Source organism: Mobula birostris, chromosome 7 (assembly GCF_030028105.1).
Source record: "Mobula birostris isolate sMobBir1 chromosome 7, sMobBir1.hap1, whole genome shotgun sequence".
NCBI lineage: Eukaryota > Metazoa > Chordata > Chondrichthyes > Myliobatiformes > Myliobatidae > Mobula > Mobula birostris.
This window is the reverse complement of record NC_092376.1, coordinates 110871236-110895400: the sequence shown is the minus strand read 5'-3', so window position 1 is coordinate 110895400 and position 24165 is coordinate 110871236. Positions and strand designations below refer to the sequence as shown.

The 24165-nt window shown below is 44.5% G+C and overlaps 1 protein-coding gene across 1 annotated transcript; it reads left to right on the top strand.

Moving 5' to 3' along the window:
- Positions 1-426: 426 nt before the first annotated feature.
- Positions 427-17732, top strand: LOC140200955 (melanin-concentrating hormone receptor 1-like). The gene is made up of 4 exons (XM_072264598.1): positions 427-827; positions 6891-7513; positions 17146-17243; positions 17538-17732. The coding sequence occupies exons 1-4, from the start codon at positions 427-429 to the stop codon at positions 17730-17732; spliced, it is 1317 nt and encodes a 438-aa protein (XP_072120699.1).
- The last annotated feature ends 6433 nt before the right edge of the window (positions 17733-24165 follow it).

The following is a 24165-nucleotide window of genomic DNA, read 5'->3' as shown; positions in this document are numbered from 1 at the left end:
CAGCTCCTTTGCTCGCTTTTCTTTCTGCCGAGGTTGTGAAGAGCTCAAACACGAGGAAATCCTATTTGCACATCAATAGGCTCCGAATTCCATCTCAAACATCATGCTGGGAAATTCATCACTTGTGCAATCGGCGTTTCGACCAGCAGCGCCGGTGTACACGAGAGGATATAAAATAGCTGCCAGTGATTTCAGGATATCATTTCACTGAAGTCTTCAGTGAAGAAGACTTCATTGAGGACCTGAGATCGGATGCTGTGTTTTAAACTGTTGAATTGGTCGGGGAGACTAACAGGAGTGGGTGAAACTAATCAAGTACTTGTCCACGGCACTGACCAGGTTTGGTCATTGATAAAACAACATCGATGAACGTTTACACTGGCTGAAATCGCCGACCCAACCAGTGCGTGGGCTCCCCGGGTGGCCATGAATAGATGGAACCAGACAAGCGGAGAAGGCTGGAGGCAGAACGCTACCGAAAGCTTGGGGACGTCGAATCTGTCCTCGGGGCAGGTTCTGGATGACACGATGATGATGCATATCTTGCCTTCGGTGTATGGGATCCTGTGCATCGTGGGTGTCGGGGCGAACAGCCTGGTCATCCACACACTTCTGACATGTAAGACCAAAGGGGTGTCTGACATCTACGTGCTGAGCTTGGCTATCGCCGACTTGCTGTTTCTGCTGGGGATGCCTTTCACTATCCATCAGCTGGTCAGAGACAGGCAGTGGATCTTCGGTCAGTTCATGTGCAAGGCGGTGACGGTTATAGATGTCAGTAACCAGTTCACCACCGTGGGCATTGTCACCGTCCTTTGTATAGACAGGTAGGCTACAGTTGTGATCCCTCTCCCTTTATCACCAAACCTGCTGTGCTCCCGTTACATTCTAGGTTAATTTAGGAATTGCACTGAATTAAAGTTTGCGGAAGAATATCTTCTCATTTTTGTAACGGCGACCAGTAAAAACACCACAGGTCGTTTATGACCGGTATTTAGACCCAGACTATTTCCATTCGTTGCTTTATTATTGATATGGAACTTAGCTGATCACCTTTTCTGGTCTTTCCGCCGCTTCTTGTTTGGAATAAACTTGTCCGGGAATCAGTAACTTGCTGCACAGGCAGGCAGACATCGGGAGACAGCGGCTGTTCTCTACTTCCCGGGAATCCACGGGATGCAAACGGGCTCCATTGCGAAGGGTACTTTCAGCAGTTTAACCGCACTGACCAAGAGGCCAACGGGGGCCCTCCACAGTTTATTGTCAGAGGAGTACAGGCTATTGGGAGGGAGAGGAGTGAGTAAGATCAGAAAATTACTGTGTGGAATCATTTTGGGTTTTTTTTAATGAGCTGCTGGATTTTTTTCTGTAGTTGTTAATGAGATTTAAAAAATGTTTGCCCTTTTACACTGTGATCGATCCCGTTGCTAATTAAAAGGCAGTTAGGATGTGTTGGATGGTAATCAGAAGTCTGGTTATGCTATGATTAAGGGTGCTTTAATAGTGAGGTACTGTTTTGTGCAAACTCTTATGCACATATACATGGCTAGGGTGTCTCAGACTTTTGCGCAGCACTGTATTTGCCAACGTAGAGCGGAGAGCGAGTATGTAAAACTGTTTCTCCAATTTCTGTCAGCTTCATTTTGACTTGGCACCACAGGGAGTCAAAGGATGTATTAGTGTCATCCGAAAATCACTTAGATAGGCAGAGATTCCTTCTCATCACTATGGTCACCGTCAGCCCAACTCTCCACATTGTACATAAGCACACCCACCACCTGCTCTGAGTATCCCCACAGACTGTCCACAGCCATTGGTGACACCTGTTGCATACAGCAGATTCACAGAAGAAGAATAGCTGCTGGGTTGTTATAGTTCAAGGTTTTTGACAAATGTAAAGCATTCAGCATTAGTTACTGCACTCAGAAGACTGAAATCATCAAGGACAAAAATGAAAGAAATTGAAAAGAAATGTACTACAGCTTCTGGTGTGATCTAGCTTCTAACCTCTTGCAAACATTAGCTAAACATTAGCTAAACTAAACATTGAGATTGTTTCCTAAGTGAATTATGTAAAGTTTCACGATTTACTGCTGTAGCCAATCCATTTCAATGCTAGACGTGTTGTTCATTCAGAGACACTCCTCTGCATACACTGTCATAAAATGTGGTCATTTGAGTTACTGTCATCCCCCTGTCAGCTTGAACCAGGCTGGCCATTCTCCTCTGATCTGTCTAGGTATTTTCATCCACTGAACTTCCGTTCACTGTTGTGTGTGAAAATCTCAGGAGATGAGCAGTTTCTGAGATGTTTAATCATCTCATCTGGCTCCAGCATTTGTTCCATGGTCAAAGTCTCTCAGATCACATTTGGTCTACAATTTGATATTGGATGTTTGGTCTGAGCAACAACTGAGCCTCTTGACCATGTCTGCATGCTTTTGTGCATTGAGTTGTTGCCACATGATTGGCCGATTAGAAATTTGCATTAACTAGCATGTGTACAGGTGTACCAAATAAAGTGGTCAGTGAGTGTATGCATGGTTAATGTGCAAGAATATTTGAAAGTTTACAGGTACATTAGCCATGGAGAGATGACTAAGAATAGAAAACTGTCTAGTAATATGCCACATGGAAAGTAGAAATTAGAGTCTTTATAGAATCATTTTTCCCCAGACACCTAGATTTATTTTTGTATTTTTTTTCTAGTGTTCCAGAATGCAGCTAAATTTGCTGGTATATATGATGCTTTTATATGAAGCTATAGTGGGCTGGGTAGAGTTAGCTAGCATTAGCCAGCTGGAAAAACAGGCTCAAAAAGCTGAATATAATGCTCCAATATAAATAACCCAATAGGACACTCAGATACCAATTCTGGATTTGAAGAACACCATTAATAATATTGCTTACGTTAATTTGTTATTGTATAACTTTAAAAGCCTTTGGACTGAGTGATTACAAAAAAAAAATACCAATGTAAGCCCTTTTTGCGGGAGAATCCAGGTAAATAGAAACAAATGTTTGTGCTGCTGAGTTCCTCCAGCATTTTGTGTGTGTTGCTTGAATTTCCAGCATCAGCAGATTTTCTCGTTTTGATAGAAATAAAACTGTCAAAAATGATTAGCAGGTCTGGGAAAATCTGTGGAAAAAGAAAAAAAGTTAATGCTTCAGACCTGAATGGCCTTTGAAATGAAATATTAAATCATTGTCCACATACTAAAAGATGCTCTGTTTTCCAGTTTTTGCTCCATCCTCAGTCCTAGTGTCCTTACCCTGTGATGATACTATACCAAGATAGCCAATTTTATTTTGTTAATAATTTGCTTCCACATCAATTGAAAATCTTCAGAATGCAAACTATCACCACTGTATCCTCCTTGTGTTGTGGTGGAAGCACTAAAGCTCAGTATTCCCTTTGGGGCACTAAAGACATGAAGATATACGTAAAACTCATCCTTCTCCTTCTATATGACCTGCATATCCCAAACCTTCAATGGTCATGCTACCCTGATCCTAAAATTGCATGACTATTGCAGGATCAGATATGCTGAACATGAGGAGCGAGGTGTACAAATTTTATGAACTTCTTACTATGGAACTTTATGAACTTCATACTATGGAAGTTATGCTGATTCAAATGAGGTTTGGAATCCAGTAAACCTTGCCTTACCAGGTGAACCACCTTCTGAAGAGAGACATGGGATCTACTTGGAGTTCATGGTGGCTTGGATAATTGGAGGTGCCAAGCAGTGAATTTGTGTCTGGACAAGATAGGAGGAAGGGGAAGTATAAGAGAATTTCTTTTCTTAAAGACTATTACAGTTTCTCTAATTTTCATGTTCCAAACCTCTGCTGTGAGCAGTTAATTACTCCTTGATAAAAATCTTGTTTTCCTTTATAATGTGGCCTTTGTCCTCCCTGGCATGTACATTAGGAGATCATATTCAGTTTTTGTTAAAAATGACAGAAGGATAAATTTAAAGAAGTCTTAATGCATTTATACAAGATGTTAGTGAAACTATATATTGGGCAATCAGTGCACTCTTTTTGTTTCTTTCCTTTAGAAATGATGTTTCAAACTTGGTGGACACCAGTTGAGATTGACTTCTAACATTAGTGTTTGCCCAGTGAGGTCGTAATGAGGAAATACCTTTGTCCCCCTTCACCCGCAGCTAATTGAGTTCTGTGCTTGTTATGACCCCGGGCTCTTCTTCTGTTACCTTCATCTCCAAGCCCACTTTGTTGGCAAGATTTCTACATCCTGCACTGATGACCCTTCCTCCCATTTGCAACCCTCCTCCTCTCCTTGGACACCCCACTCTGGTCCTCAGCCTGCTCTGGATCTTTTTATCTTGAATTACCAACAAGACATCAACCATCTTGACTTCATCATTCCTCTCTCCTCCTCAAACCTTACCCCCTCTGAACACACGACCCTCCACTGTGTCCACACCAATGCCAACCTCACCATCAAACCTACAGACAAAGGGGATGCTGTTGTAGTGTGGTGGACCTGCCTCTACCTTGCTGAGTCCAGGTCGAAACTAGACACCTCTTCATACTGAGCCTTTGAATAAGACCCCACTGTGGACCATCATAAAACTGTCTCACCAACTCTGGCGAGCTCCCACCCACTGCCACCAAACTCATAGTTACCGCACTGCTCGCATCTACCTCCTATCCAAGTATCACAAATCTAACCATCTGAGTAGGACTATTGTCTCTTCCTGGTCCAAATCATTGAATTCATGTCCTCATACCTCGAGTCCATTCTATCCCCTTTGGTTCAGTCCCTTCCCACCTACATCTGCTACATTCCTCATATTCTCAATCTCCTCAGTATCTTTCAATTCACTGACCCTGATGGCATCACTTTCACCATGGATATCCAGTCCCTATAAACATCTATCCCCCATCAAGAATGCCCTGAAGGTCTCCATTTCCTTCTCAATAAAAAACAACTAACCAGCACCCACCCCCCCCCACCACCACCACCCTCCTCCATCTGACAGAACAGGTCGTTGCCCTCAACAATTCTTCCTTCAGCTCCTCTCATTTTCTCCAGACTCGAAGTGTTTCCTTGGGCACTTGCATGGGCCAATTACGCTTGTCACTTCATTAGCTACATAGAACAGTCCACGTTCTATGACATCCCTGGTAATGCACTCCAATTTTTCCTTCCCTATATTCATGACTGCATTACATCTACTTCATGCACCCATGTTGAGCTCATCAATTTCATCAACTTTGCCTCCAACTTCCATCCGGCCCTCAAATTTACTTGGTCCTTTTCTGACACCTCCTTCCTGTTTCTTGATCTCTCTGTCTCCATCTCTTATAAACCTATCAATTCCCATGGTTATCTTGACTATACCTCTTCCCACCATGTCTCCTGTAAAAATGCTATTCCTTTTCTCAGTTCCTTCGTCTCCAACGCATCTGTTCCTAATAAACAGCTCTCCATTCCAGGGCTCAAAAATGTCCTTCTTTTTCAAATAACAGTGTTTTTCTTCCTTCACCATTGATGCTGCCCACGCCCACATGTTCTCCACCTCCTGAACACCTGTGCTCACCACACCTTCTCAGCACCTTAACAGAGATAAACTTCCTCTTGTGCTTACCTTCCAACCTATAAGACTCTGCGTCCAACAGATGATCCTCCACAACTTCCACCATCTCCCAGGGGATCCTAACCCCAGACATATCCTTACCTTCTTCCCCCTCTGCCTTCTGTAGTGAGTGCTCTCTCCACGATTCTCCTGTCATTCATTCCCCCCGACTAATATCTCTTCTGGCACTTATCATTGCCAGTGGAAGAAGTGCTACACCTGCCCATTTTCAGGGTCCCAAACAGTCCTTCCAGGTGAGGAAACACTTCACCTGTGAATCGGCTGGAATTGTCAATTGTGTCCAATGCTCCCCATGTGGCCTCCTCTATACTGGTAAGACCTGTCGTAAATTGAGGGACCGCTTCGCTGAGCACCTCTGCTCCATTCGCCAAAAGCGGAACTTCAAAACCAAGTGGCTAAATATTTTAATTCCGATTCCCATTCCGACATGTCTGTCCATGGCTTCCTCTTGTGCCAAGATAAGGCCACCCTCAGGGTGGAGGAGCAACAGCTCATATTCTGTCTCTGTAGCCTCCAACCTAATGGCATGAATATCGATTTCTCCTTCTGATTTCTCCCCTCTACCGTCTTGTTCTATTCCCCACTTTGGTATCTTACCTTTTCTCATCTGCCTATCACCTTCCCCTGGTTTCCCTCATCTTCTATGGTCCATTCTCCTCTCCAGCCCTTTACCTTTTTAACCCGTCCTGCTGAGTCCCTCCAGCATTTTGTGAGAGTTGCTTTGGATTTCCAGCATCTGCAGACTTCCTTGAATTACTGAAGCAATTCCAGTACACTGATCCTGATAGCAGGGTGTCACTGGAATAATTTTATCTATCAGCCGTGTGATAGCACAATGTTTTTTCCAAATTCCTGACACGTATTTGCACAACGTTACTGCAGTAATCCTGATATACCAGAAACAGAGTGTCACAGCAATGATATCCAGTGTGGCTCAGAACATAATCTTGACACATCAGTCCCGCGGCACAATGTCAATGTCATAATCTCCACACACAGTGCTGTTGCAGTGATCCCAATAAAACTTTCCCAGAAGGACAGTGTTACCTTACTTAATCCTAGCATGGTTGAACATCAGGGCAGTATCAGTTTAGTAATCCATTCAAGAATAACATTATGGATTATGAATGTCACATTTTCAACGGGGCAGTGCAATGTTACTGTATTAAAACTTGTGATCTAGCGCAGGTTACTGCAGTAATTCCAGCATGTCAGTGTTCACTTAATCAATGTATGTTTGCCAATTTTGTTCTTCCACAGGTACATAGCAATAGTCCACCCCACAACAGAGAAGAGGACCATGTGTCGGACGATGCTGGTGAATGGTCTTGTGTGGCTTGGCAGCTGGTCAATGACAGTCCCAGTGATGTTATATTCCAGGACTATCCGGATGGGAGACATTGAAGTATGTGCACTGGACCTGCCTTCTGGAGCAAAAGATATGTACTGGTATACACTCTATCAGTCCATATTGGGATTTATCATTCCTCTTATTATTATAACCACCTTCTACTCACTGACTCTCTTTCACGTCTTTAAGTCACTCAGAAGAGTGGGTAGAAAGCAATCAGTGCAGGCGAAGAGGGCCACCAAAACTGTGCTGATGGTGATAGCTGTCTTTTTGGTGTGTTGGTCACCCTTTCACGTGATGCAGGTCCTCAATTTAACGGCCATGCAGCCCAGCTTGCTTTTTGTTTACACCTACCATATCAGTATCTGTCTGAGCTATGCCCACAGCTGCATCAACCCCCTCCTGCTCCTGTTCTTCACAAAGAATTTCCAGGAGCGTTTGTGTGGCATCGTGACAAAGAGCAGGTCCACCTCTCATGTCCAGTTGGCTGCCACAAGAAGAGGGGGAGCTTGTGAAACCATGGAAGTGGAGTGTAAGAGCTCAGTCCTCTGGGAAAGAGGCATACATTTAACCCCATACAACTTACCTTGAGGTCTGAGCACTCTCTGTTGATAATATATGGGTTAATAACCTCTGTTATCTCTGTAGACAGACCCACATGGCATTTCCAGCAACTTCATTTCCTCCACCAGATGTGGCACATCTCAGCAATTTTATTAAATGCTGCACAAAATGCTGGAGGAACTCAGAAAATCAGTTGGAAGGGAATGAATAGTCAATGTTTCGGGCCAATACCCTTCATCAGGACTTCAAAGGAAGTGGGATGAAGTCAGAATAAGAAGGAAGGGGAAGGAGCACATTTTGGCAGATCCACTGTCCCCTTCTAACAGATTCCTTCTTCTTCAGCCTTTTGCCTCTTCTGCCTATCACCTCCCAGCTTCTTACTCGATTCTCCCCTCCCTCACCCATCCACCATCCTCCTCATCTGGTTTCACCTATCACCTGCCAGCTTGTACTCCTTGCCCTCCCTCTACTATCTTATTCCGGCTCCTTTCCCCCTTCTTCTCCAGTCCTGTGGCCTGACTTGCTGAGTTCCTCCAGTATTTTGTGTTTGCTGCTGAAGGTTTCCACATCTGCGGGATCTCTTGTGTTTGTTATTACCGGGATTGTGCTGTGTTTATTACTGGTTCAGAATCAGAATTAGGTTTATGTAAATTAAATTAAATAAGTTGTTCAAAAAGAAAGCATTAAAAAAAAGAAAAAACTGTGAGGTACTGTACATGGAGTCATTGTCTATTCAGAAAGCTGATGGCGGAGGGGAAGAGACTGTCCCTAAAAGATGGAGTGTGTGCCTTCCGGCCTCTGTACCTCCCCTGTGATGGTATTGATGAGAAGAGGGACTGTCCTGGATAATGGGGGTCCTTAATGATGGATGCTGCCTTATAAAGGCACCACCTTTTGAAGATCTCTTCTGGGGAGGCTAGTATCCATGGTGGATCTGACTGACTTTGCAACTTTATGCTGCTCCTTCCAATTCTTTGTAGTGGCCCCACTGAATCAGATGGTGACACAACCAGTTAGAATACTCTCCACAGTACATCTGTAGAAATTTGCTGAAGTCTTTGGTGACAGATGAAGTTTCGCGAAACACCTAATGAAATATAGCCACTGTCATGCATTCTTTGTAATTTCATCAATACATTGGGCACAGGATAGATCTTAAGAGATGTTGACACACAGGAATTTGAAATTGCTCACCCTTTCCACTGCTGATCCATCGATGAGCTCTAGTGTGTGTTCCCTTGGCCTTCCATTCCTGAGTCTACAAACAATACCTTGGTTTTATGATTCCACAAATAATTCCTTGGTTTCACTGATGCTGAGTGCCAAGTTGTTGCTGCAATACCAGCTGAATTATGTCACTTCTGTACGCCTGCTTGTCACCATCTGAAATTCCACCAACATTAGTTCTGTCCTCAAAAAATTTATAGCTGGCATTTGAGCTGTGCCGAGCTACACAGACATGAGAGAGTAGAGCAGTGGGCTAAGCACACATTACTGAGGTGCACCTGTGTTGATTGTCAGCAGGAAGAGAAGTTATTTTCAATCTTCCCTGACTGTGGTCTCCCGATGAGGAAGTCAAAGATCCAATTGGAAAGGGAGGTACAGAGGTCCAGGTTTTGGAGCTTGTTGACTAGTACTGAGAGTCTGATGGCGTTGAACACCCAGCTGTGGTCAATAAACAGCAGCCTGATGTCCAGGTGATCTAAGTCCAAGTGGAGAGCTGGTGAGATTGCATCAGCCATAGACCTATTGTGGCGATAGGCAAATTGCAGAGGATCCATGGTCTTGCTTAGGCAGGAGTTCATTCTGGTCAAGACCAACCTTTCAAAGCACTTCATCGCAGTAGATGTGAGTGCAACTGGGTGATAGTCATTGAGGCAGCTCACTCTGCTCTTCTTGGCCACTGGTATGACTATCGCCCTTATGATGAAAGTAGGAACCCCCGACTGTAGCAGTAAGAGATTGAACACTCCTTGAGTGTCTCTGAACGCTACCGCCAGTTGGTTGGTGCAAAATTTTAGTGCTCAGCCAAGTACACCACCAGGGTCCGATGCTTTGTCAGGATTCACCCTCTTGAAAGATATTCTGATGTCGGCCTCCAAGACAGAGATCACAGGATCACCAGATGCTGCAAGGATTCACACAGGTGTAGTTTTATTCTCCCTTTCAAAGTGTGCATAAAAGATGTTGAGCTTATCTAGGAGTGAAGCATCACAGCCATTCATGATGTTATGTTGCTTGGCTTTGCTTTGTAGGAGGTGATGGTGTTCACCCTGTCACAGCTGTCAAGCAATCCTCTGTGATTGAAGTTAAGGGTCAAACAGTTTCCAGCTGGGGAATGAAGCATGCTAATTATCCTACCTATTATGTTTTCACAGTGTGTGGACTTTCAATTACAAAAAAAGAAAAATTGATTTTGTATTCATATCAGTTTTCTCAAATGTACTAAAATGAGGTACTTTTGAAATACAGATATCATCGAGATACAGAATGTGGGAAAAAAGTTGTGCAGAGAAAACCCCACAAACTGTAAAATGACATTGTCTGCACAGTCCATTTTAATGGAATTGATAGATGGGCTTGTTTGGTTAGGACACACAACTAAATTTCCTGCCCTTTATCAAAATAATGCCAAGGGATCCATTGTACCAACTGACAGGACTTGCTTGAACATTTTTTTCTGACATTTATTATGTCCGAAGTGAAGCACTCCCTGAGTAGTGTGTTGTAGCAACATAATTAGATTTCGTGTTGGAGGCTTTAGAATTAAACTTAGCCCTCCATCCATTTTACTCAGTGGAAAGAATGCTTCCAGCTAAGCAAACATTTTCATCAGATTCAAATTTCAAAGACTGTTTAAGATGTAGAAGGTTGCAAACCCCACAAGAAAGCCAGTGATGCTTTGATTATTGTTTAGTCTGTGTTTCAGAGTGAAATTCCATTCATGGCTACAAAAATGTCCAGTGTCTGCCAATTTCAATGGCTGCAATTAACAGTGTCACCTATCACATCTCCTCCACTTAACGCAAGAGATCTTTATGAATGCAAATAGCAAGGAGAGTTTATATCAGATACACTCAAAGGCTAGGGCTCACCTTTTCTATTATCTTCACTCAACAGCAGGAGGCCACCACAACGTTGGCACAGAGTCTGTCTGATGTCCACATTCTCTGGCACTCTGGAAATGTAAAATTCAACTGAGTGAAAATTCAGCTCATGCTGGTATTGTCTTCACCAATGAAAAAACTTGCAGGTTTCAAGCATTAACACAAACCTCCTTAGAATCAATAGTTTTGTATCATATTGTGAAACAACAGCTGTTGTCTTGTTCTTGGTTCTCATTTTCATTCATATACTACTGTATTTTGCTGAACAGTAAAAACAAGTAATAAAATATTCCTGTTCTGTGACCTTTGCATACAATTGCATATTGTTTCTTTGGTAAAATAAAATTGCAAGGGTGATTTTGAAGATAGATGGTTGAATATTGCCTGAGCTGAGATTGCAAGTTACTCTAACTGACTTAATCACTGAAGTAATGCATTAATGAAAACATGGAGCTAGAGATGTTGCTGCCAACACAGTCTGACCATGGTCTTTCTGTCAATAAGTCCAAGATCCAGTTGCAGAGACAGTTGTTGACACCCAACAAGGATAGTTTACCCACCAGCTTCTGAGGGAGGATTATATTAAATGCCAAGAAGAGAATTAGTTTAATTTTTAATTATGTTTGCACAGATATTGTGTGTTGAAGGACTTGACCCTACGAGATACCATTCTATGTTCTAAATTATAAATAAGATGAGTGCATGAATCACAAAGTGCACTAAATAAGGCTGTGTTGCTGTAGATGTACTTACCAATGTTAGATTTTGGTGTGGCTAAAACAAAGATCTGGAGGACTGGGTACTAATTATTCCTGGATACAAATTGCTTAGGAAGGATAGGGAAGAGAAGAGTTGAGTGGGTGTATTGATTCAAAAGAAAACGGTAGTGCCTAAAAGTGGGGAAATCCTGGGAATGGTTAAGCTCTGAATCCACTGTCCCACCTTGTTTACCATCAAATTCTAGTTCTTACTTACAGTGAGACTTTCATCTTCGTTTAAATTCTTTTCTTCTAGTTTTATTTCAATGGCTTCCTTCACAAAGCAGTTGCAAAAGCCATTGGCACGGTACAGTAGTTTTGTTCCATCGAAGCCAATCCTACGGCCATTGTGAATGCAGTGTTCTGCTACCACTGATTTCTTCAGGTAACCCAAACATATACGCCTCCTATGCTCCTTGATGCCAGTTTTCTTTTTGCGTCCCGTTTGGCCGAGATACGCTACTTCACATTTCCAGGGAATTCCATAAACGTCAGCTGCCCTGAGTCCCACGTTATCTTTGAGCTGCAGGAGCTGCGATTTTAGCTTCCGTACGGGTCTGTGAATAGTATTAATCCGGTATTTCTTCAGGATCCTAGTGATCCTTCCAGAAACTGTGGAAATATAGGGAAGACAGGTGGCAGCTGTGGGTTCCTCCTCATTGTAACCTGCTTTTTCCATTGGGCCTTTTTAGGGCTCAATCGATTTCTTTCACTTTGTAGCCATTCTTTGTAGGAACATTGTGTGTAATCATCTTATTTCCTGGAGAAATTGGCGGAGGTAAGACATTGCACTCGCAATGGCCATAGGCTTGACTTTGATGTCACAAAACTACCGTGTCACACCAATTGCTTTTGGGACCACCTGGTGAAGGAAAACTTTGAAATAAAAGTAGAGGAAAAGAATTTTAACAAAGATGATGGTCTTGCTGTAATTAGATTTGATTATGAGGACACTCAGTCCTCGCTTATTGTCATTTAGAAACGCATTCGTTAAGAAATGATACAATGTTCCTCCAGAGTGATATCACAAAAAAAACAGGACAAACGAAAGACTGACACTGACAAATCCACATAATTATAACATATAGTCAAAGCAGTGCAAAGCAATACCATAATTTGATAAAGAGCAGACCATGGACATGGTTAAAAAAAAGTCTCAAAGTTCCGATTGGCTCCCGATAGTCCAGATAGCAGGCGGCAAAAGGGAGAAACTCTCCCTGCCATCAACCTCCAGGCGCTGACAACTGCCGATGCATTGGAAGCACCCGATCACAGCTGACTCTGAGTTCGTCCAAAAACTTTGAGCCTCCGACCAACCCCCCCGAGCACCACCCTCTGCCGAGTGCTTCGACCCCGTCCCGGCCGCCAAGCAACATGCAAAGCTGAGGACTCGGGGCCTTCTCCTTCGGAGATTCTGGAGCACACAGTAGCAGCGGCAGCGAAGAAGGCAATTCAGAAGTTTCTCCAGATGTTCCTTTGTGCTCTCGTGTCTGTCTCCATCAAATCAGGATTGTGCACGGCACCCTACTTGACAGATAACAGATATCATTCACCGAGTGGCCGCTACACACTGCGTCGCGCCGCCATCTTCTCCTCCTCCTCCATCTTCTCCATTAAGAACTGGAATTCGACTGTAAGCAATGTGGGAAAGTGGAAACCTGATTGGATGAGGACTAACCAATCATGAGGGATGAATGACAGGGGTATAAATTCCAGCGAGCTAGACATGCCCAGGCATCATCCCTGATGGAGCTGGCAGAAATTGTCATCGAAACATCGGTTAAAATCCATACCTGTAACTGGCCGGAAGCCTGAGAGAGTTTACTCATTATATACGTTGGGAAAGCTTTGGATCCTTTTCAAAACAACAGATTCATTACAGAAATTAGTCAGCAAAACTAACAAGAACTCAGGCAAACTATACAGAATCTTGAAGAATTGAAATCACTCATGATACATAGGAGAACTCAGGCTGAGACTTTCCAGACAAGGATCCACATGACTGAGCAGAGAGGGGTTGGCATGACCCCTGAAATACACCCTGGAGCACCTAGGGAATCAGGTCCAATCAGACAACGCAAGCGTTCAGTCGAAACATAATCCCCCAAAGGCAACAACTCCAATGCAAGACATTAAACACACTGTGTTAATTAAACTATCCCAAATTGAATAAAAGTGATAAATAAAAGGAGTGCTTAACAATCCCCATGATACCAAATGAGACACCTGCAACACAAAGTGAAAAAGCAGAGCTAGTCCAAAGACAAACAATTAGACATAAAAGGTAAACAATCCAAGGAACACTGGATACTCATGAAGTTACACTGAGAAAATACTAACTGAAAAAAAACTATATTTTCTTTTTAAAAACAACCCCTGGTTGTGGCATAGTGAGATGCCACCTGCTGTGGACATGTTGCTCCAGTAAGCTAAACGTAGCCAATCCAAGTCGCATCTCAGGCAGGAGTTGCTATGTTTCATTGCCAACCTCTCAAACTCTTTTATCACAGTGGATGTAAGTGTTGCTGGATAATAGTCATAGAGGAAGGTTACCATGTTCTTCTTAGGTACTGGTATAATTGAAGCCTGCTTGTAGCAGGTGGGTACCTCAGACTGCCAAAGTGAAGAAGTTACAGATCTTAGTGGACACTCCAGCCAGTTGATCAGCACAGTTTTTTGGTATTTGGCTAGGCACCCTGTCAGGGCCAGATGCTTTCTGTGGGTTCACCCTTCTGAAGGCTGGAGCATGTCAGCCAGTGAGACTGCGATCACAGGAACATAGGGGCTGTGGGAGTTCGTTATGGGTCCTCTATGCTGGCATTGCACAGAAAGATGTCTAATGTGGACAAATACCATTGGTGCAGACATAGGCATAGATAGAGACATACTTTATGTCTCTAGACGGGTTAAATAGTTGTCATGGATGAGGTATGAGTGGAAAAATGTTCAAGTAAGGCTTAAGGATATGCCCAGCAACCAATTTAACCTTGTTGCTGGGGGACTTTCAGAAGCAGTAATCAGGAGGAGAATGAGGAGACACTTGGGCAAATGTGGATATATTAGCTAAAGGCAGTGTGGATTCGTTAAATGCAAATCATAGTTAATGAACTGAATATATTTTTAGGTGGCAGAGATTGGTGCAATGCTAGTCATTGATTTCATTAGACAAAATGCAATGTAATAAGAGTGGTGCATTAATATAAAGCAAGCAAATATGAAGTGCTATAATTTTAGTAGGAAGGATAAGAAGTCAATATAAAGTAGGTAGTTTAAAAGAAGTATATTTCAAAATGTTGTAAGCTGTCCACAAAAGCAAAGCCATATATTGCTAGGGTGTATTCTGCAGTATTAAGCAAATATTAATTTCACTAGCAACCAATCTTCAACATGAACACAGATTGTAGATTGACTTTAAAATGCAGCCCTAAACAACACTGTCCTTGGAGCTGTGGACTGGAGTTGATTGCAAACCAGACAATGCTGATTAATATTCAGTTTGGGTGTCTGGAGTGTGGGTGTATAGAAGGAGGTGTGTATAATTCATTGTAGATACATTGTAACTATAGAATTGTCCTGCTGTTACTTTGATCTTTAGCATATAAAAATGTCATGTAATATTGGGTCGGGAGGCCTCTTCTTCCAGGAGTGTCTCAATATGTTGAATAAAACACTACTATATCCATCAGCTTTTGTGTTGCTCCTGCGACCTTGTTCATGTTACAACACTTGGGGGTCGTCCAGGAGACCTTCGTAACCCATCGTGTGGCCAGCGGTCTTAGCAGTCTAAGTGAGTGAGTACTTTTAAAATTAGCGTTCACACTTGGATCCGTTTGGGTCGATGACTACAGGATCATGAGGTATCATGAACTTGGTGGAGAGCTGTCACTAGTAAGTATAAACGTAGTGTGGTATGTGTGCTTATGCAAGAGATTAACATTAATTTGGTGAAACAGGGCCACCAGTTGCAAAGGGTGGTTACTGACTGCCCGGGACACGAGTGGAATGTGTGTATACTCATTCGGGGAACTGTATAGCTGGCCACACGATGGGTTACGAAGGTCTCCTGGACGACCCCCAAATGTAAATGTGTTTGTGTTTTAAGAATAAGTCTGCAGCCTTGGAGTAACTTTTAAATGAAAAGGGATACAACAGGCATTAAGAGTTCAGACACACATAAGTGGCAGATTGCAGAGAATACACTCTGTTGTTTTAAGTATGCACTGTTTAATTTTTAGCCATCATTTATATTTTGCATGGTGTGGAAATTAGTGTGGAGATATTTGAGGGAGAGGTCATCCCCAGATATATCTGTTGTGATGACATTGATTACGGTCAAGCAACATCAGGTCTCGAACCCTGATGACCCAAGCCAGCCCTTGACCTTGATTACAACTATCCATAAACCCTCACCCCTGGGGAGAAACAGAGCATTTTGTCAGAGTTGCCCACACTTAAGGACGCCTGCAGGAATGCAGAATTCTGGTGCAAGGTTAAGGAAATGTTTGAGATTCAGTAGATGCACCCTAAAGGTATACGGGAGTTGGTAAAAGTGAAGTGCCTGAGGAATATGTGAGGATGGGCCCTGGGGTGCGGGATGGTTCATGGGCAACTACCGAGGATGCCAGCAATGACAATAGATATCACTTCTTTGAAGGGGAAGTGAGGGAGCAACGGGAGAAAGTTGAGAGTAACTGTGGAGTAATAATGTCAGGGGTTCAGAGAGTTGCTGAGTCTGCTGCAGATTATGCAGAGCATAAATATCGGGCGTATGAGGAGTATTCAGGGTTGGATAATCCAGAGAGCGATGACAGTCTTCCTGGAAATGCTGAAGGAAGACCTGAGCTCAGCCCACCAGGAAGATTTATATTTGGGGATGGTAGTGGGACTGACCTTCTTTGCGATAGCACCATGGGGCAGTGACATAGACCAGAGGAGGGGGAACAGAAGTGGGAAAGTGGCTGAAGTGAATGTAGCTGCTGTGATGTCACAGAGAACTTTGTGTGCCAGCAACTGGGGCATGTAGCAAGGAACTGCTGGAATAGACCAGGGAGGGGAAAGGAGATGATTTGTTACAGCTGCAGCTTCTCGGCCATGGTTGGAGGCAGTGTCCTGAAAAGAGAGGAAAATGTGACAACCCCTTACCAAAGCAGGCAAAATCCACAGCAGTGCCCTTTATTTCCGATTTGACCACTGACCAGATTATAGAGCTGGTGAGGTCAGAGAAACGGCCGACAGCAGCCTCTATTGCCAGTGGTGGTCATCCACGGATGTACACAAGAGGCTTATTGGGGGGCCAGCAATGTGAAATGTTAATGGATACGGGGTCGTCAGTATCGATAACTGATCTACCCTTGCTCATGACTGGGGAGGTGCAATTACCAGTGCAGGAAGTGAAACAATGAGGACGGAGAGAAGTCATCCCCAGTTACTGGAGATTGAGGGAGTGCATATTCCTGTAGATTTCTCGCTGTGCCCAAACAGTGAAGGTAATATCCTGGGGATAGACACTCTGTGCAATCATAGACTCAGGAAAAGGAGAAATAACATGGACAAGACAGAGACAGTTAACGTGTGTGACCCACAGAGCAGCGAACATGGCCCACAGAGGGGAGGAGAAACAGGGTGATGTCTAGGAATCATGTCAGGGGGTCCCAAGGGTTGGGGCCAAACACAGTCAGGAGCTGTTAGAAGTGGGTAGCAGTGATTAAAGTAAAGGTTCACCAGAAATGGGACAGTAAGGAGCTCAAAGGGAACGAGTGGGCAGACATCAGTGGAAGAACACGAAGCAACGGAAATTACAGGTGTACCGGAAGAAACTACAAGTATCAATTTAGTAAGTTTACATGGAGATGTAAAGGACCACTGTAACTACGGTAACACATTGAGAGATCGAGCAAAGCGGCGGTGACATATTGTGGATTAGAGAGAGCCAGAGGGAGAGAAGATAGTCCTCCCACCGACAGGTGACCAAGTCATGGTGAGGGAGCTGGTCAAAAGGACAGGTTTTGCTCCCAGCCGGAGGTGTTGCTCCGGATGAATGATGCCTGTGTTGGTGTACAGTCCCAGTGGAAACACTGGACTCAGATTAAACTCAGGTATGACTCATCTTCTTGTCACCCTCAAACAGAACAAGAAATCAAGTGTACCCGGTAACAGGGTCATTGCAGAGAACCCAAGTGATGAACAGCAGCCAGTCGCATCAGACCTGACCACAGCCGATGGACACAGACCTACAACAAATCTGAAGGCAGAAGACACTGAGAGAGCACGACGGCAAGTTATGAGTAGCATGTTACACTATAAAAGTAACGGGACTCTGTAATGAAGCCTGATTACTGAAGGCCAATGTTGAGTTGTATAGCTCAGTACAGAAAAACATTTGGGGAAACTAGTTGGAAAGGGGTCCAAGTTACAACAGAGACATCAGGTTCCACAACCTCGATGGTGTGGCAGAGTGACAAAGAGAAGAAACTGCACTCAGCTGGTCCTGTGAATGGTTAGGCAAGTGATGAAATGGACAGCCTAAAAGGGGTTGCTGCTGAGGTGAGGTCCTTGTAGTCATTCAAATAGAGACCACTTCAACCCCTCCTGTACATCGATGAGAGGGCTTGTGAGCCTGATAGCTTCACCTTGCTGGCACCCCTGACCAGAAAGTAACAGCTGATAGTCACTGCTGAGTTTTCAGCTATCAAAGAAAGAAGGTTTGAAGATAAAGAATGTGATGAAACTGCAATCAGCATCATGGAAGGAGGCAACAGGCAAATAAATCACAAAGCTGCATTTTAAAGATTGTTGGTCAAATTTCTGGAACAATCGCTGCTTAGTCTTGTTGGGAGCCATTAAGGATGATAACGTAGACGTAGATGCACGTAGGGACATGAGAGGTAATTGGGGAAGGGGTTCTGAAGTACAGGGCAGTTTTGCTGCCCTATTTAATAAAATACTCCTCAAAATTTGGTCTTTCTGCAACAAATTTATTTTTGTCCAGGAAGGCTATGAGGAGGGGCCGTTAGGGTGTACAACAAGTATTTACTTCACTCACATCCAATCTCTAGACGTGAATGTGGATTGTAGGTTGAATTTAAAATGTAGCCCTGAACAATCGTTTCAATGGAGCTGTGCACTGGAGCTGATTGCAACCAGACAATACTGATTAACATTCAGTTTGGGAGTGTGGGTGCGAAGAAGGAAGTGTGTGTAATTCAAAGGGAGCTTTGTAGACACAACGTAACTATAGAATTGCCCTGCTATTACCTTTGATCTTTGGCAGATAAAAATGTCATGTAATATTGGGTTGGGAAGCCTCTTCCTCCAAGAGTGTCTCATTTTGTTAAATAAAAAGTTTCTGCATCCATTAACTTTAGTGTCTTTCCAGTGACTTTGTTTGTGTTACAACAGCATCAGCAGTGCCATTTTGGAATATGTTGGAGATATTGGATCCTAGATTTCCTCACTTACAGACCCCAGTCATTTCGGACTGGCAAAAAAAAAATCTCCTCCACAATCACCATCAGCACAGGCGGTGGGCTTAACCCCCTGCTTTACTTGCTTTATGCTTATGATGGCGATGGTGAGTATAGCACCAATGCCATATGTAAGTTTGCTTGTGACACCGCTCCTGGTGTCAAAGGTGGTGACGAATCAGTATATAGGAAGGAGATTAAAATTCTGGCTGAATGCTGTGTCAACAACAACCTCTCACTCAGTGTTAGCAAAACCGAAGAGCTGATTATTGACTACAGGTGGAGGAAGCTGGGGGTCCATGAGCCAGTCCTCATTGGAGGTAGAGAGAGTCAGCAACTTGAAATTTCTCGAGTTATCATTTTAGATGATCTGTCCAGGGTCCAGCACGTAACTGTCATGACACTGAGAAAATGGCAGTGCCTCTAGTTCCTTAGACATTTGCACAGATCTGGCATGTCATCTGAAGCTTTGACAAACTTCTTTAGGTGCACAGTGGAGAGTATATTGATTGGTTACATCATGATCTGGTATGGGAACACCAATGCCCTTGAATGGGAAAAAACTACAAAAAGTATGGGATACAGCCCAGTCCATCACAGGTAAAGCCACTCCCACCACTCAGCACATTTATAAGGAGTGCTGTCACAGGAAAGCAGCATCCCTTATCAAGGACCCCCACTGTCTAGTCCATACTCGCTTCTCACTTCTACCATCAGGAAGGAGATACAGGAACCTAAAGTCAGGTTCAAAAATAGTTATTTCCCCTCAACTATTAGGCTTTAGAAATAGAGGGGATAACTTCAATCACCCCAACACTAAACTGATTCCACAAACTACTTTGAAGAACATGACAACTCATGTTCTCGATATCTATTGTTTATTTATTATTATTTTTTCCCTTTCTTTTTGAATATGCACAGTTTGTTGTCTTTGCACATTGGTTGTTTTTCTTTCTCTGTTGTGTGCAGTTTTTCATTGTTTCTGTTGCCTTTCTTTGTATCTTCTGTGAATGCCCATAAGAAAATATACTGTATATACTGTATAGGGAAGCAAGAAAGGAGTTTAAGAAGGGGCTGAGAAGAGCAAGAAGGAGGCATGAGAAGGCCTTGGTGAGTAGGGTAAAGGAAAACCCCAAGGCATTCTTCAATTATGTGAGGAAAAAAAGGATGACAGGAGTGAAGGTAGGACCGATTAGAGATAAAGGTGGGAAGATGTTCCAGGAGGCTGTGGAAGTGAGCGAGGTCCTCAATGAATACTTTTCTTCGGTATTCACCAATGAGAGGGAACTTGATGACGGTGAGGACAATATGAGTGAGGTTGATGTTCTGGAGCATGTTGATACTAAGGGAGAGGAGGTGTTGGAGTTGTTAAAATACATTAGGACGGATAAGTCCCCAGGGCCTGACGGAATATTCCCCAGGCTGATCCACGAGGCGAGGGAAGAGATTGCTGAGCCTCTGGCTAAGATCTTTATGTCCTTGTTGTCCACGGGAATGGTACCGGAGGATTGGAGGGAGGCAAATGTTGTTCCCTTGTTCAAAAAAGGTAGTAGGGATAGTCTGGGTAATTATAGACCAGTGAGCCTTACGTCTGTGGTGGGAAAGCTTTTGGAAAAGATTCTTAGAGATAGGATCTCTGGGCATTTAGAGAATCATGGTCTGATCAGGGACAGTCAGCATGGCTTTGTGAAGGGCAAATCATGTCTAACAAGCCTGATAGAGTTCTTTGAGGAGGTGACCAGGCATATGGATGAGGGTAGTGCAGTGGATGTGATCTATATGGATTTTAGTAAGGCATTTGACAAGGTTCCACATGGTAGGCTTATTCAGAAAATCAGAAGGCATGGGATCCAGGGAAGTTTGGCCAGGTGGATTCAAAATTGGCTTGCCTGAAGAAGGCAGAGGGTCATGGTGGAGGGAGTACATTCAGATTGGAGGATTGTGACTAGTAGTGTCCCACAAGGATCTGTTCTGGGACCTCTACTTTTCGTGATTTTTATTAATGACCTGGATGTGGGGGTAGAAGGGTGGGTTGGCAAGTTTGCAGATGACACAAAGATTGGTGGTGTTGTAAATAGTGTAGAGGATTGTCAAAGATTGCAGAGAGTCATTGATAGGATGCAGAAGTGGGCTGAGAAGTGGCAGATGGAATTCAACCCCGAGAACTGTGAGGTGATACACTTTGGAAGGACAAACTCCAAGGCAGAGTACAAAGTAAATGGCAGGATACTTGGTAGTGTGGAGGAGCAGAGGGATCTGGGGGTACATGTCTACAGATCCCTGAAAGTTACCTCACAGGTGGATAGGGTAGTTAAGAAAGCTTATGGGGTGTTAGCTTTCATAAGTCAAGGGATAGAGTTTAAGAGTTGTGATGTAATGATGCAGCTCTATAAAACTCTAGTCAGGCCACACTTGGAGTACTGTGTCCAGTTCTGGTTGCCTCACTATAGGAAGGATGTGAAAGCATTGGAAAGGGTACAGAGGAGATTTACCATGATGCTGCCTGGTTTACAGAGTATGCATTATGATCAGAGATTAAGGGAGCTAGGGCTTTATTCTTTGGAGAGAAGGAGGATGAGAGGAGGCATGATAGAGGTATACAAGATATTAATAGTAATAGATAGAGTGGATAGCCAGCGCCTCTTCCCTGGGGCACCACTGCTCAATACAAGAGGACATGGCTTTAAGGTAAGGGGTGGGAAGTTCAAGGGGGATATTAGAGGAAGGTTTTTTATTCAGAGAGTGGTTGGTGCGTGGAATGCACTGCCTGAGTCAGTGGTGAAGGCAGATACACTAGTGAAGTTTAAGAGACTACTAGACAGGTATATGGAGGAATTTAAGGTGGGGGCTTATATGGGAGGCAGGGTTTGAGGGTCGGCACAACATTGTGGGCCGAAAGGCCTGTACTGTGCTGTACTATTCTATGTTATATGCTTTTTTACTTAGGTCATAAATTTACTTTGAATGTAGAAGTAGCAGAGCTGAGAAAGTAACTAACAAAGCATGCATGATCCTCGACGGATGATCTTAAGGTGAGAATACAATTGTTACAGTGCAAGTCGGCATGACTGAACCCAGGTGTGGGGGAACCACAGACCCTGTCACGGCGAACACCGACAACGACCGAAGCCTGGCGTAGGGGAACCACAGACCCTGTCACGGCCATCACCGACAATGACCGAAGCCCGGCGTAGGGGAACCACAGACCCTGTCACGGCCATCACCGACGACGACCGAAGCCCGGCGTGGGGGAACCACAGACCCTGTCACGGCCATCACCGACGACGACCGAAGCCCGGCGTGGGGGAACCACAGACCCTGTCACGGCCATCACCGACGACGACCGAAGCCCGGCGTGGGGGAACCACAGACCCTGTCACGGCCATCACCGACGACGACCGAAGCCCGGCGTGGGGGAACCACAGACCCTGTCACGGCCATCACCGACAACCACCGAAGCCCGGCGTGGGGGAACCACAGACCCTGTCACGGCCATCACCGACGACGACCGAAGCCCGGCGTGGGGGAACGACAGACCCTGTCACGGCCATCACCGACGACGACCGAAGCCCGGCGTGGGGGAACGACAGACCCTGTCACGGCCATCACCGACAACCACCGAAGCCCGGCGTGGGGGAACCACAGACCCTGTCACGGCCATCACCGACAACCACCGAAGCCCGGCGTGGGGGAACCACAGACCCTGTCACGGCCATCACCGACAACCACCGAAGCCCGGCGTGGGGGAACCACAGACCCTGTCACGGCCATCACCGACAACAACCGAAGCCCGGCGTGGGGGAACGACAGACCCTGTCACGGCCATCACCGACAACGACTGAACCCAGGTGTGGGAGAACAACAGACTCTGTCACGGCAATCACTGACAATGACTGAACCCAGCTGTGGAGGAATGGCAGACTCCCCATATAGAGACAGAAACAAGAGGTCCTACACAGTAAAACCAACACAGCATCGATAGCACGACTGAACGGCAGCGCGAGGTAAATCACTGTCAACACACAAGGACTCTGACGTCAATGCTAATCGAGAATCCAAATTAAATAATCATTGAAAGCGAAAAACCCAAGCCTGTCACAATTACCTTGACAAGATTAAACAGAAGGATTAAACAGAAAGCACCAAGGTTTATCAACTCTAGTTAATACAACAATGAGTAATTACAAGTGCTCAAGGTACCTAGAAATGCAACGCTCAACGGCTCATCGCAGAGGCCCTCAGGGCTCATGACAGTGCTTTCCACTCTCAGGCCGGCACCTGACAGCTGAGGGAGCCCTGGGGATCTAGAACCAGGGCTGGAAAACCCAACAGGGACCTGATGCTCTTGTGACATGGCTGGATAATCTGGAGCAGAGCATATAATTCAAAAACATTGTGCTGTAACACTGAAGCAGAGCACATATAACTTGGGAGCATTAGATATATAAATTGAGAGCATTGTGCATATAACTTGAAAGTATTGCATACGTAACTCGGGACCACTGTGCATTGTTACGTACCCCGTAACTGGGTTGCCAAACCAGCAGAAATGGACCACTTAGTTGGAGTCTGGATTACTGGAACTAAGAAAGTTTTATTAAAGAAATAAGCAACACAGTACTCTAATCAAAAGAATATAAATGCAACAGTTTAGCAATGATAAAACACACATGTACACAGAACTAGGATAATAAGATCAATCAAGCTCTATCGCAGTCTAGGGGCAAATGATCAGTTTCAAGTGACGCAAAGTTCAGTTCAATTTAGTTCAGTTCGCAGTAATCGCTGTTGTGCCGTTGGGCGGGGAGAAGAGAGAGAAAGAACGAATGAATATGCAAATCGGATTCCAAACAGACCTTTGATATTCCTCGCAGTTAGCTTTCGGGCGAGCCCTTTGTAATGACTTCTGAGGTCACCGACTGTGACCGCTCCGTTCCAGATACGATCGTTCTTCTGCGGTGAACCCGGCACCCAGGAAAGGGCGGACACACACACCAGGTTCCCGCCCGACCGTATCTTTCTACCCTGTGCGTCTATGGCTGGTCCCGTGACCAGACCTCCAAAACTCCTACCAACTTGTGGGGGGGGGGGGCACACCGCTTCCAGGGTCTCGTTATCTCATGGTGTCGTGTGTCTGTTGCCTTAGCGAACCTCTCCCTTTTTATCCCCCTGCTGGGGTATCGCCTGTCCATCAAACTTCAAACAGTTCAGGGTTCAAAGCCACCGGTCTCTGACAATACTCGGAACCGTGTCTCCTTTCGGTAATCTCTCTCGTCTCTCTCTTATTAGCAC

What these genes read in the sequence shown, in the direction of transcription:
- LOC140200955 (XM_072264598.1), top strand. Translation starts at nt 427, where the DNA reads ATGAATAGATGGAACCAGACAAGCGGAGAAGGCTGGAGGCAGAACGCT. An exon ending in TGAAACCATGGAAGTGGAGT is followed by an intron (nt 7,514 to 17,145) that starts GTAAGAGCTCAG and finishes GAAATGGGACAG; the next exon opens with TAAGGAGCTCAAAGGGAACG. An exon ending in AAACTACAAGTATCAATTTA is followed by an intron (nt 17,244 to 17,537) that starts GTAAGTTTACAT and finishes ACCCTCAAACAG; the next exon opens with AACAAGAAATCAAGTGTACC.